Consider the following 14536-nt stretch of genomic DNA (forward strand, 5'->3'; position numbering starts at 1 on the left):
ACTGTCAGTCATGGAGGATCTCTCTCTACTCTACTGTCAAGTCATGGATTATCTCACTACTTTACTGTCAGTCATGGAGGAATTCACTACTCTACTGTCAGTCATGGAGGATCTCACTACTCTACTGTCATTCATGGAGGATCTCACTACTCTACTGTCAGTCATGGAGGATCTCTCTCTACTCTACTGTCAGTCATGGAGGATCTCTCTCTACTCTACTGTCAGTCATGGAGGATCTCTCTCTACTCTACTGTCATTCATGGAGTATATCTCACTACTGTACTGTCATTCATGGAGGATCTCTCTCTACTCTACTGTCAGTCATGGAGGATCTCTCTCTACTCTACTGTCATTCATGAAGTATATCTCACTACTGTACTGTCATTCATGGAGGATCTCTCTCTACTCTACTGTCAGTCATGGAGGATCTCTCTCTACTCTACTGTCATTCATGGAGTATATCTCACTACTGTACTGTCAGTCATGGAGGATCTCTCTCTACTCTACTGTCATTCATGGAGTACCTCTCACTACTGTACTGTCAGTCATGGAGGATCTCTCTCTACTCTACTGTCATTCATGGAGTACCTCTCACTACTGTACTGTCAGTCATGGGGGATCTCACTACTCTACAGTCATTCATGGAGTACCTCTCACTACTGTACTGTCAGTCATGGAGGATCTCTCACTACTGTACTGTCAGTCATGGAGGATCTCACTACTGTACTGTCAGTCATGGAGGATCTCACTACTGTACTGTCAGTCGTGTATCAAAATACCTTCCATTCACTTTTATTGACATGTTTGTAGAAACAGACATACTTTTGTTGGTTCAGTTGTTACTGTTACTGCAGTCTACTAGTGGATGTATCTTTTCACTGACTTGTAAAGGGCACACTAATCACTTGTGTCCCTCTCTCATTGCCTCTTGCAGCTTCCATAGTTGCCCAGAAATGGTGGTGTCAGATGCATCCATGTATGGATGGGGAGGAGTGTAAAGTTTTGCCTGATCTGAAAGGCTGGAGCTGCAGTACGGGCAACAAAGTGAAGACGACGAAGGTGGGTGCATAATGTAAGCAAATGCATCACATGTACTGTTACACACACACACACAAACGTACACACACACACACACACACAATTTTGTTTCTTCTAAAGTCCACCATGACGTAGAATCTTCAGTAAGTAAAGGTGTTGATTGGTCCTCTACTTAGCCAACTGTAGTCACCTACTGGTTGTGTGTCTGTACCTGTCAGGACCAATACATTCAAAGTGCATATGATCAAAAAGGCTCAATTCTGCTGAGATACTGTCAAATATGTGTATATTGAAGGAGGAGTATCTAGAGGTTGCAGTGAGAGACCCACACACGCAAACTTAGCCACTTATCACGTATTACGTAACACACCGTTTTATTAAGGGTGATAGGTGCAGTACTTGTCACTGCATTCTTTACAGAAAGTAGGCTGACTCTCTTTGAAGTTATGTAGGTCAATTCAATGATTTATTTTATCTATAAAGCTCTCTTACAAAAACTCCAGCCATACCTTCCACTAGTGATTCCCAACCTTTTTCGGTTACTGTACCACCAACTGAAATGTGCACTGCCCAGAATACCCCTGATTTACCTTCTAATGTAATGCCTGTGGATAGGCCAAGTACACCCAGGGGTCCTAGATCCAGTGCCTCACATAATTAAGGGAATGGCCTTAATTCAGGAATGGCTACCTGTGGAAATCTCTTCGGTCTCCTCAGAGTTGGGTAGATCTGCATTTAGTTTCTTTGCACCAATGTTTTTATTTCACCTTTATTTAACGAGGTAGGCTAGTTGAGAACAAGTTCTCATTTACAACTGCGACCTGGCCAAGATAAAGCAAAGCAGTGCGACACAAACAACACAGAGTTACACATGGAATAAACATGTCAATAACACAATAGAAAAAAAGATAGTGTGTGCAAATGGCATGAGGAGGTAAGGTAATAAATAGGCCATAGTAGCAAATTTACACTGGAGTGATAGATGTGCAGATGATGATGTGCAAGTAAATATACTGGTGTGCAAAAGAGCAGAAAGGTACTTTAAAATCAATATGGGGATGAGGTAGGTAGATTGGATGGGCTATTTACAGCTGCAGCAGTCGGTTAGCTGCTCAGATATCTGATGTTAAAAGTTAGTGTGGGGAATATTAGTCTCCAGCTTCAGCGATTTTTGCAGTTCGTTCCAGACATTGGCAGCAGAGAAATGGAAGGAAAGGTGGCCAAATTAGGTGTTGGCTTTGGGGATGACCAGTGAAATATACCTGCAGGAGCGCGTGCTACGGGTGGGTGTTGATATCGTGACCAGTGAGCTGAGATAAGGCAGAGCTTTACCTAGCATAGACTTATAGATGACCTAGAGCCAGAGGGTCTGGCGACGAATATGTAGCGAGGGCCAGCCGACGAGAGCATACAGGTCGCAGTGGTGGGTGGTGTATGGGGCTTTGGTGTCAAAACAGATGGCACTGTGATAGTCTGCATCCAATTTGCTGAGTAGAGTGTCGGAGGCTATTTTGTAGATTACATTGCCGAAGTTGAGGATCGGTAGGATAGTCAGTTTTACGAGGGTATGTTTTGCGGCGTGAGTGAAGGAGGCTTTGTTGCAAAATAGGAAGCCAATTCTAGATGTAATTTTGGATTGGAGATGTTTAATATGAGTCTGGAAGGAGAGTTTACAGTCTAGCCAGACACCTAGTTATTTGTAGTTGTCCACATATTCTCATTCGGAACCGTCCAGAGTAGTGATGCTAGTGGGGTGGGTGCGGGCAGCGAACGGTTAAAAAGCATGCATTTAGTTTTACTAGCATTTAAGAGCAGTTGGAGGCCACGGAAGGAGTGTTGTATGGCATTGAAGCTCGTTTGGAGGTTTGTTAACACAGTGTCCAAAGAAGGGCCAGATGAATGGTATCGTCTGGATCACGGAATCACCCACAGCAAGAGTGACATCGTTGATATATACAGAGAAAAGAGTCAGACCGAGATTTGAACCCTGTGGTACCCCCATAGAAACTGCCAGAGGTTCGTACAACAGGCCCTCCGATTTGAATCACTGAACTCTGCGAAGTAGTTGGTGAACCAGGCGAGGCAGTCATTTGAGAAACCAAGGCTGTTGAGTCTGCCGATAAGAATGCGGTGATTGACAGAGTCGAAAGCCTTGGCCAGGTCGATGAAGACGGCTGCACAGTACTGTCTTTTATTGATAGTGGTTCTGATATTGTTTAGTACCTTGAGCATGGCTGAGGTGGACCCGTGACCAGCTCGGAAACCGGATTGCACAGCGGAGAAGATACGGTGGGATTCAAAATGGTCAGTGATCTGTTTATTGACTTGGGGTCACTTAGAAACGTCCTTGTTTTTGAAATTAAATCACATTTTTTGTCCATTAAAATAACATAAAATTGATCAGAAATACAGTGTAGACATTGTTAATGTTGTAAATGACTATTGTAGATGGAAACGGCAGATTTTTTAAAGCAATATCTACATAGGCGTACAGAGGCCCTTATCAGCAAATATTCTCCTGTGTTCCAATGGCACGTTGTGTTAGCTAATCCACGTCTATCATTTTAAAAAGCTGATCATTAGAAAACCCTTTTGTTTATTTTGCCTGAAATGTTGTTTATTTGTCTGAAGTTGTTTTTATTGTCTGTGAACTTGAGTCCTGTGTGGGGTCGTGGAGGGGAGATGCTGCACAAATAAGTTTTAGTTTTGTCTGAGTTCAATCAGTAGCACACACAATCTCAATTGATCATTGTGTGCATGTGTGTGTGTCTTTGGTTTATGTGGTGTGTAAATTATTTTATGACTGCAGGGTCAAAAATGACCCTAAGACAGTCTTTGTACCCTGGTGGTGTACAGCTTTCAAGGAAATGTGAATAAATGTTTCACTTTTTCAAATGTTGGGGTCACTCTAGGAAAAGTCATACAATTTCAAGTTGAAAATATATAATTTAGGGGGGATTTCTCTGCTGTTAAAGTGGCAGGTCATTTTTGACCCTTAAGACAACTGAAGGGTTAATGAAGCTGACAGTTGAGAACTTGTGAGGCATCCATTTCTCAAACTGACATACCTGTCCTCTTGCTCAGTTGTGCACTGGGGCCACCCACTCCTCTTTCTATTCTGGTTAGGGCCAGTTTGTGCTGTTCTGTGAAGGGAGTAGTACACAGTGTTGTACGAGATCTTTAGTTTCTTGGCAATTTCTCGCATGGAATAGCCTTAATTTCTCAGAACGAGAATAGACAATAGAAAGTTTTTTGTTTCTGGCCTGTAATCAAACCCACAAATGCTGATGCTCCAGATACTCAACTAGTCTAATGAAGGCCAGTTTTATTTCTTCTTTAATCAGAACAACAGTTTTCAGCTGTGCTAACATAATTGCAAAAGGGTTTTCTAATGATCAATTAGCCTTTTAAAATTATAAACTTGGATTAGCTAACACAACGTGCCATTGGAACACAGGAGTGATGGTTGCTGATAATGGGCCTCTGTACGCCTATGTAGATATTCCATTAGAATAGAATTAGAATTCCATTCCACTACAATAGTCATTTAGAACATTAGCAATGTCTACACTGTATTTCTGATGTTATTTTAATGGACAAAAAAATGAGCTTTTCTTTCAAAAACAAGGACATTTCTAAGTGACCCCAAACTTTTGAACAGTAGTGTATTTTGGTCATATTGGTCATGGCTCCCGAATGGTGGATCCCCACCCCACCACAGTGGGTAGCACATAGCAACACTTTAAGGGGCATTGCACTAATAATGGCGCTGACTAGGGAATCGTTCCCACTGTTTTTAGTGCCAGTCTGCACGTTTAATCTAAAACAATGTAACCAACAATGGCATCTTTATGCTTTCGTTAATAAAATAATTATAAAATAATTATAAAAATAATCTTTCAAAATGCCAAAGTTTATTTAGTTATTGGATCCATAACGAATTACTATGGGAATAAATATCACTGAATTAGGAGATGGCCGCCTCGCTTCGCGTTCCTAGGAAACTATGCAGTTTTTTTTTTTTTTTTACGTGTTATTTCTTACATTGGTACCCCAGGTAATCTTAGGTTTCATTACATACAGTCGGGAAGAACTACTAAATATAAGAGCAACGTCAACTCATCATCAGTACAACCAGGAATATGACTTTCCCGAAGCGGATCCTGTGTTTTGCCTTCCACCCAGGACAACGGAATGGATCCCAGCCTGCGACCCAAAACAAAGACGTCGTAAAAGAGGGAAACATAGCGGTCTTCTGGTCAGGCTCCGGAAACGGGCACATCGCGCACCACTCCCTAGCATACTACTCGCCAATGTCCAGTCTCTTGACAACAAGGTCGATGAAATCCGAGCAAGGGTAGCATTCCAGAGGGACATCAGAGACTGTAATGTTCTTTGCTTCACGGAAACATGGCTCACTCGAGAGACGCTAAAGGAATCGGTGCAGCCAGCTGGTTTCTTCACGTATCGTGCCAACAGAAACAAACATCTTTCTGGTAAGAAGAGGGGTGGGGGCGTATGCCTTTTGATTAACGAGACGTGGTGTGACAACAACATACAGGAACTCAAGTCCTTCTGTTCACCTGACTTAGAATTCCTCACAATCAAATGTTGTCTGCATTATCTACCAAGGGAATTCTCTTCGATTATAATCACAGCCGTATATATTCCCCCCCCCCCCAAGCAGACACATCGATTGCCCTGAACAAACTTTATTTGACTCTTTGCAAACTGGAAACCACATATCCTGAGGCTGCATTCATTGTAGCTGGGGATTTTAACAAGGCTAATCTGAAAACAAGACTCCCTAAATTATATGAGCATATCGATTCCGCAACCTGGGCTGGTAAAACCTTGGATCATTGCTATTCTAACTGCCACGACGCATATAAAGCCCTCTCCGCCCTCCTTTCAGAAAAGTTGACCATGACTCCATTTTGTTGCTCCCTGCCTACAAACAGAAACAAGAAGCTCCCGCGTTCAGGTTCAACGCTGGTCCGACCAATCTGATTCCACACTCCAAGACTGCTTCGGTCACGTGGACTGGGATATGTTCCGCATTGCGTCCAACAACAACATTGACGAATACGCTGATTCGGTGAGCGAGTTAATTAGAAAGTGCATTGATGATGTTGTTCCCATAGCAACGATTAAAACTTTCCCAAACCAGAAACCGTGGATTGATGGCAGCATTCGCGTGAAACTGAAAGCGCGAACCACTGCTTTTAACCAGGGAAAGGTGACCGGAAACATGACCGAATACAAACAGTGTATCTATTCCCTTCGAAAGGCAATAAAACAAGCTAAGCGTCAGTATAGCGACAAAGTAGAGTCAGAATTCAACGGCTCAGACACAAGAGGTATGTGGCAGGGTCTACAGTCAATCACGGATTACAAAAAGAAAACCAGCCCCGTCACGGACCAGGATGTCTTGCTCCCAGGCAGACTAAATAACTTTTTTGCCCGCTTTGAGGACAATACAGTGCCACTGACACGGCCCGCAACCAGAACCTGCAGACTCTCCTTCACTGCAGCCGAGGTGAGTAAAACATTTAAACGTGTTAACCCTCGCAAGGCTGCAGGCCCAGACGGCATCCCCAGCCGCGCCCTCAGAGCATGCGCAGACCAGCTGGCTGGTGTGTTTATGGACATATTCAATCAACCCTTATCCCAGTCTGATGTTCCCACATGCTTCAAGAGGGCCACCATTGTCCCAAGAAAGCTACGGTAACTGAGCTAAACGACTACCGCCCCGTAGCACTCACTTCCGTCATCATGAAGTACTTTGAGAGACTAGTCAAGGACCACATCACCTCCACCCTACCTGACACCCTAGACCCACTCCAATTTGCTTACCGCCCAAATAGTCCACAGACGATGCAATCTCAACCACACTGCACACTGCCCTAACCCATCTGGACAAGAGGAATACCTATGTGAGAATGCTGTTCATCGACTACAGCTCAGCATTTAACACCATTTTTTTTATTTTATTTATTTCACCTTTATTTAACCAGGTAAGCAAGTTGAGAACAAGTTCTCATTTACAATTGCGACCTGGCCAAGATAAAGCAAAGCAGTTCGACACATACAACGACACAGAGTTACACATGGGGTAAAACAAACATACAGTCAATAATACAGTAAAAAAAAACAAGTCTATATACAATGTGAGCAAATTAGGTGAGAAGGGAGGTAAAGGCAAAAAAGGCCATGGTGGCAAAGTAAATACAATATAGCAAGTAAAACACTGGAATGGTAGTATTGCAATGGAAGAATGTGCAAAGTAGAAATAAAAATAATGGGGTGCAAAGGAGCAAAATAAATAAATAAATTAAATACAGTTAGGAAAGAGGTAGTTGTTTGGGCTAAATTATAGGTGGGCTATGTACAGGTGCAGTAATCTGTAAGATGCTCTGACAGTTGGTGTTTAAAGCTAGTGAGGGAGATAAGTGTTTCCAATTTAAGAGATTTTTGTAGTTCGTTCCAGTCATTGGCAGCAGAGAACTGGAAGGAGAGGCGGCCAAAGAAAGAATTGGTTTTGGGGGTGACTAGAGAGATATACCTGCTGGAGCGTGTGCTACAGGTGGGAGATGCTATGGTGACCAGCGAGCTGAGATAAGGGGGACTTTACCTAGCAGGGTCTTGTAGATGACATGGAGCCAGTGGGTTTGGCGACGAGTATGAAGCGAGGGCCAGCCAACGAGAGCGTACAGGTCGCAATGGTGGGTAGTATATGGGGCTTTGGTGACAAAACGGATAGCACTGTGATAGACTGCATCCAATTTGTTGAGTAGGGTATTGGAGGCTATTTTGTAAATGACATCGCCAAAGTCGAGGATTGGTAGGATGGTCAATTTTACAAGGGTATGTTTGGCAGCATGAGTGAAGGATGCTTTGTTGCGAAATAGGAAGCCAATTCTAGATTTAACTTTGGATTGGAGATGTTTGATATGGGTCTGGAAGGAGAGTTTACAGTCTAACCAGACACCTAAGTATTTGTAGTTGTCCACGTATTCTAAGTCAGAGCCGTCCAGAGTAGTGATGTTGGACAGGCGGGTAGGTGCAGGTAGCGATCGGTTGAAGAGCATGCATTTAGTTTTACTTGTATTTAAGAGCAATTGGAGGCCACGGAAGGAGAGTTGTATGGCATTGAAGCTTGCCTGGAGGGTTGTTAACACAGTGTCCAAAGAAGGGCCGGAAGTATACAGAATGGTGTCGTCTGCGTAGAGGTGGATCAGAGACTCACCAGCAGCAAGAGCAACATCATTGATGTATACAGAGAAGAGAGTCGGTCCAAGAATTGAACCCTGTGGCACCCCCATAGAGACTGCCAGAGGTCCGGACAGCAGACCCTCCGATTTGACACACTGAACTCTATCAGAGAAGTAGTTGGTGAACCAGGCGAGGCAATCATTTGAGAAACCAAGGCTGTCGAGTCTGCCGATAAGGATGTGGTGGTTGACAGAGTCGAAAGCCTTGGCCAGATCAATGAATACGGCTGCACAGTAATGTTTCTTATCGATGGCGGTTAAGATATCGTTTAGGACCTTGAGCGTGGCTGAGGTGCACCCATGACCAGCTCTGAAACCAGATTGCATAGCAGAGAAGGTATGGTGAGATTCGAAATGGTCGGTAATCTGTTTGTTGACTTGGCTTTCAAGACCTTAGAAAGGCATGGTAGGATAGATATAGGTCTGTAGCAGTTTGGGTCAAGAGTGTCCCCCTTTGAAGAGGGGGATGACCGCAGCTGCTTTCCAATCTTTGGGAATCTCAGATGACAAGAAAGAGAGGTTGAACAGGCTAGTAATAGGGGTGGCAACAATTTCGGCAGATAATTTTAGAAAGAAAGGGTCCAGATTGTCTAGCCCGGCTGATTTGTAGGGGTCCAGATTTTTCAGCTCTTTCAGAACTTCAGCTGAATGGATTTGGGAGAAGGAGAAATGGGGAAGGCTTGGGCGAGTTGCTGTTGGGGGTGCAGTGCTGTTGACCGGGGTAGGAGTTGCCAGGTGGAAAGCATGGCCAGCCGTAGAAAAATGCTTATTGAAATTCTCAATTATGGTGGATTTATCAGTGGTGACAGTGTTTCCTATCTTCAGTGCAGTGGGCAGCTGGGAGGAGGTGTTCTTATTCTCCATGGACTTTACAGTGTCCCAGAACTTTTTAGAGTTAGTGTTGCAGGAAGCAAATTTCTGCTTGAAAAAGCTAGCCTTGGCTTTTCTAACTGCCTGTGTATAACGGTTTCTAGCTTCCCTGAACAGCTGCATATCACGGGGCTGTTCGATGCTAATGCAGAACGCCATAGGATGTTTTTGTGTTGGTTAAGGGCAGTCAGGTCTGGGGAGAACCAAGGGCTATATCTGTTCCTGGTTCTAATTTTCTTGAATGGGGCATGTTTATTTAAGATTGTTAGGAAGGCATTTTTAAAAATATCCAGGCATCCTCTACTGACGGGATGAGATCAATATCCTTCCAGGACACCCCGGCCAGGTCGATTAGAAAGGCCTGCTCGCTGAAGTGTTTCAGGGAGCGTTTTACAGTGATGAGTGGAGGTCGTTTGACCGCTGACCCATTACGGATGCAGGCAATGAGGCAGTGATCGCTGAGATCTTGGTTGAAGACAGCAGAGGTGTATTTAGAGGGGAAGTTGGTTAGGATGATATCTATGAGGGTGCCCGTGTTTAAGGCTTTGGGGGTACCTGGTAGGTTCATTGATAATTTGTGTGAGATTGAGGGCATCAAGTTTAGATTGTAGGATGGCTGGGGTGTTAAGCATGTTCCAGTTTAGGTCGCCTAGCAGCACGAGCTCTGAAGATAGATGGGGGCAATCAGTTCACATATGGTGTCCAGAGCACAGCTGGGAGCAGAGGGTGGTCTATAGCAGGCGGCAACGGTGAGAGACTTGTTTTTAGAGAGGTGGATTTTTAAAAGTAGAAGTTCAAATTGTTTGGGTACAGACCTGGATAGTAGGACAGAACTCTGCAGGCTATCTTTGCAGTAGATTGCAACACCGCCCCCTTTAGCAGTTCTATCTTGTCTGAAAATGTTGTAGTTTGGAATTAAAATTTCTGAATTTTTGGTGGTCTTCCTAAGCCAGGATTCAGACACAGCTAGAACATCCGGGTTGGCAGAGTGTGCTAAAGCAGTGAAAAGAACAAACTTAGGGAGGAGGCTTCTAATGTTAACATGCATGAAACCAAGGCTATTACGGTTACAGAAGTCATCAAAAGAGAGCGCCTGGGGAATAGGAGTGGAGCTAGGCACTGCAGGGCCTGGATTCACCTCTACATCGCCAGAGGAACATAGGAGGAGAAGAATAAGGGTACGGCTAAAAGCAATGAGAATTGGTCGTCTAGAACGTCTGGAACAGAGAGTAAAAGGAGGTTTCTGGGGGCGATAAAATAGCATCAAGGTATAATGTACAGACAAAGGTATGGTAGGATGTGAGTACAGTGGAGGTAAACCTAGGTATTGAGTGATGAAGAGAGAGATATTGTCTCTAGAAACATCATTGAAACCAGGAGATGTCATTGCATGTGTGGGTGGTGGAAATAATAAGTTGGATAAGGTATAGTGAGCAGGACTAGAGGCTCTGCAGTGAAATAAGCCAATAAACACTAACCAGAACAGCAATGGACAAGACATATTGACATTAAGGAGAGGCATCCTTAGTCGAGTGATCAAAAGGGTCCAGGGAGTGGAGAGGTTGGTTTGGGGGTCACGGCGATTTAGACAGCTAGCCAGGACATCGGTAGCAAGCTAGCATAGGATGGAGGTCTGTTGTTAGCCACCTCTTGCGTTCCGTCAGTAGATTAGTGGAGTTCCGTGTTGTAGAGGGATTAGTCCAAATCACACAACAACAAAAAAATAAAAACAATAGATATAGTTATAGAGGCCCAAGAAGAAACATGTTAATAATAAAAATAAATAAATTGTCCGATTGTCTATTCTGAGAGCATCCGGTAAGACAGCTAACGGTTAGCAGGCCGCAGATGGGCATTCAGGTAACGTCGCGACGGAGGAGCCAGCCGGATCTCCTTCGGGTAGATAACGTCGGCAGTCCAGTTGTGAGGGCCCGGAGGGGCTCCGTGTAGGCAGTAAAACGGGTCCGGATAGGTGACTGCAGCCCAGGAGTGATTGACGGAGCTCAGGAGTGGTTGACGGAGCTCGCTAGCTCCGGAGTAATTGATGTTTGCTCCGGAATCGACGAAAGCAGATAGACACACGGATAGCAGCCAGCTAGCTGTGAGATCCGGGAGTGAATGTCCAGAGAGCAGTTGAAATCCAGGGACATGGAGAGAAAAAAATCGGTCCGGTATGTTCCGTTCCGAGCCGCGCTGCGCCGTACAAAACTGGCGATAGATTTTCGAGTTAAAGGATAGCTAATGACCACAAACCGTGGTTAGCTGAATACGAACGAGTTGCCAGTAAAGAAGCTAACTAGCTTCTGGCTAGCTTCTTGGAGGATTGCAGATTTGATTGCAGATTTGAGGTAAATAATACGTATTTATACATATCAATTGGTGAGGCAGGTTGCAGGAGAGTGTATTGAAGATGAGTTGATGGAAAATAAAAATAAAATGTATGTGAAAAAAAGTTGTAAATATATATATATACACGACACGACAAGACGAGGACAAAAGACGTCTGAACTGCTATGCCATCTTGGATACATTTAACACCATAGTACCCTCCAAACTCGTCATCAAGCTCGAGACCCTGGGTCTCGACCTCGCCCTGTGCAACTGCGTACTGGACTTCCTGACGAGCCACCCCCAGGTAGTGAGGGTAGGTAACAACACCTCCACCCCGCTGATCCTGAACACTGGGGCCCCACAAGGGTGCGTTCTGAGCCCTCTCCTGTACTCCCTGTTCACCCATGACTGCGTGGCCATGCACGCCTCCAACTCAATCATCAAGTTTGCGGACGACACAACAGTGGTAGGCTTGATTACCAACAACGACGAGATGGCTTACAGGGAGGAGATGAGGGCCCTCGGAGTGTGGTGTCAGGAAAATAACCTCACACTCAACGTCAACAAAACAAAGTAGAAGATTGTGGACTTCAGGAAACAGCAGAGGGAGCACCCCCCTATCGACATCGATGGGACAGTAGTGGAGAGGGTAGTACGTTTTAAGTTCCTCGGCATACACATCATGGACAAACTGAATTGGTCCACCCACACAGACAGCGTTGTGAAGAAGGCGCAGCAGCGCCTTTTGTCACCAAAAGCACTCACAAACTTCTACAGATGCACAATTGAGAGCATCCTGTCGGGCTGTATCACCGCCTGGTACGGCAACTGCTCCGCCCACAACCGTAAGGCTCTCCAGAGGGTAGTGAGGTCTGCACAACGCATCACCGGGGGCAAACTTCCTGCCCTCCAGGACACCTACACCACCCGATGTCACAGGAAGGCCATAAAGATCATCAAGGACAACAACCACCCGAGCCGCTGCCTGTTCACCCCGCTATCATCCAGAAGGCGAGGTCAGTACAGGCGCATCAAAGCAGGGACCGAGAGACTGAAAAACAACTTCTATCTCAAGGCCATCAGACTGTTAAACAGCCACCACTAACATTGAGTGGCTGCTGCCAACACACCGACTCAACTCCAGCCACTTTAATAATGGGAATTGATGGGAATTGATGTAAAATATATCACTAGCCACTTTAAACAATGTTACTTAATATAATGTTTACATACCATACATTACTCATCTCATATGTATATGTATATACTGTACCCTATATCATCTACTGCATCTTTATGTAATACAGGTATCATTAGCCACTTTAAACTATGCCACTTTTATATGTTTACATACCCTACATTACTCATCTCATATGTATATACTGTACTCGATACCATCTACTGCATCTTGCCTATGCCGTTCTGTACCATCACTAATTCATATATCTTTATCCCTTAATACTTCTGTGTATAAGGTAGTAGTTTTGGAATTGTAAGGTTAGATTACTTGTTGGTTATTACTGCATTGTTGGAACTAGAAGCACAAGCATTTTGCTACACTCACATTAACATCTGCTAACCATGTGTATGTGACAAATAAATTTGATTTGATTTGAATTCAATCGTCAAATGTATATTAGGTTGGCTGTACAATTATTTGTGAGATTGTGGTTATAATAAAGAATGTAAACAAGATGCTGTGTTTTTATTTAAAGTAGTGATGGACAGCTGGTGGCATTTTGAAAACAGGTTTTCAAACACTTGAAGCCCGATTAGCAACACCTCTCTGCATTTTGATACTTTGTGGATGGGCGCTCCAGAGTGGATGGGGTCTCCCGCAGAGCAAAATGCGTTGCTACAGATGCAGGTTCGATACCCGTGAAGGCCGACAGCGGGAGACCCATGAGGCAGCTTTTGGTTTTAATTTAGAATCCTCCAATCCTCTTTATGTAATTGTTGGTGGAGAGTCACATCATATTTTTCGATATACTGTAGGCCTACCGTAGGCGACATGAGTCTCACTAATGTTGAGTAGTGTGATGTTAAAAGTGGTGTAGGTCTTATTTATTTAAAGAGCATATTGATGTTAGAAGCAATAGGATTTGAAGCAATAGCCTACAACTATTTTAGCACCATTTTGCGCTGCTCTGAGACAAGCATGGGGACTGGTCTTGATTAATCAATGAGATTTTTATTTTCACTGAATCTCCGTTTGGGTATTGGTTAGACTACAATTAGAAATGTTATGCTCTTAGTGTAACCTTTATTTAACTAGGCAAGTCAGATTCCTATTTACATGGACAGACTATTCCTTCCTCCCTGTCGGGGAATTGAACCCCGGTCTCCCGCGTGCCCGCACGACACGGGGATTCTTCAGCTAAATAACCAAGTACTGTAGCCTACTCTCGACCATCATGTTGGACAGTGCCATATTTTCCATTCCATCCTAACTGAAACCCAGAGGTGTTTTCATTTTTTTAAATAGAAACAACATAATATTAATAAAATGTATTAAACATTTCTTAAAATCAGTCCCATATACTATGTTCTTACAAAAAAGGTTTTAAATTCTCTAGTACAGACACTATTGAAGGCTATCAAATGCTTCTCAATGATACCCTCTGGTGGCCAAACTAGCACTAACTAGCATTAATGGTACCAGTGGTTGGCACTTAAATAACATGCCATAGAATTCTGCGACACCACACAAGCTGTGCTGCAGTACGCTGCAACTTTTACAAGACAAATCACTGTACCACCTCAGTCACCGGCTTCATCAATAAGTGAATCGATGACGTCATCCCTACAGTGACCGTACGTACATATCCCAATCAGAAGCCATGGCGTCAATACAGGACTAAGTTTTAATCCTACTACACCAGCTCTGACGCTCGTCGGATATGGCAGAGCTCGCAAACTATTATGGACTACAAAGGGAACCCCACCCGCGAGCTGCCCAGTGACGCGAACCTACCAGAGGAGCTACAGTTGAAGTCGGAAGATTGCATACACTTAGGTTGGAG

General features: G+C 44.1%; 1 protein-coding gene across 2 annotated transcripts in view; it reads left to right on the plus strand.

The window, feature by feature from the left end:
• Positions 1–14536, plus strand: part of LOC115143482 (chemokine-like protein TAFA-2) — a 165427-nt gene that overhangs the window by 131876 nt on the left and 19015 nt on the right. The window contains exon 4 of one of the 2 annotated variants that reach the window (XM_065000810.1): positions 935–1072. In XM_065000810.1, coding sequence (XP_064856882.1) covers positions 935–1071 — 137 coding nt within the window. In that variant the 3' untranslated portion in view covers position 1072. The remainder of the gene's footprint in view (positions 1–934; positions 1073–14536) is intronic. The other variant, XM_029683949.2, reaches the window with a different exon arrangement.

Source organism: Oncorhynchus nerka, linkage group LG15 (genome assembly GCF_034236695.1).
Source record: "Oncorhynchus nerka isolate Pitt River linkage group LG15, Oner_Uvic_2.0, whole genome shotgun sequence".
Classification (NCBI taxonomy): domain Eukaryota; kingdom Metazoa; phylum Chordata; class Actinopteri; order Salmoniformes; family Salmonidae; genus Oncorhynchus; species Oncorhynchus nerka.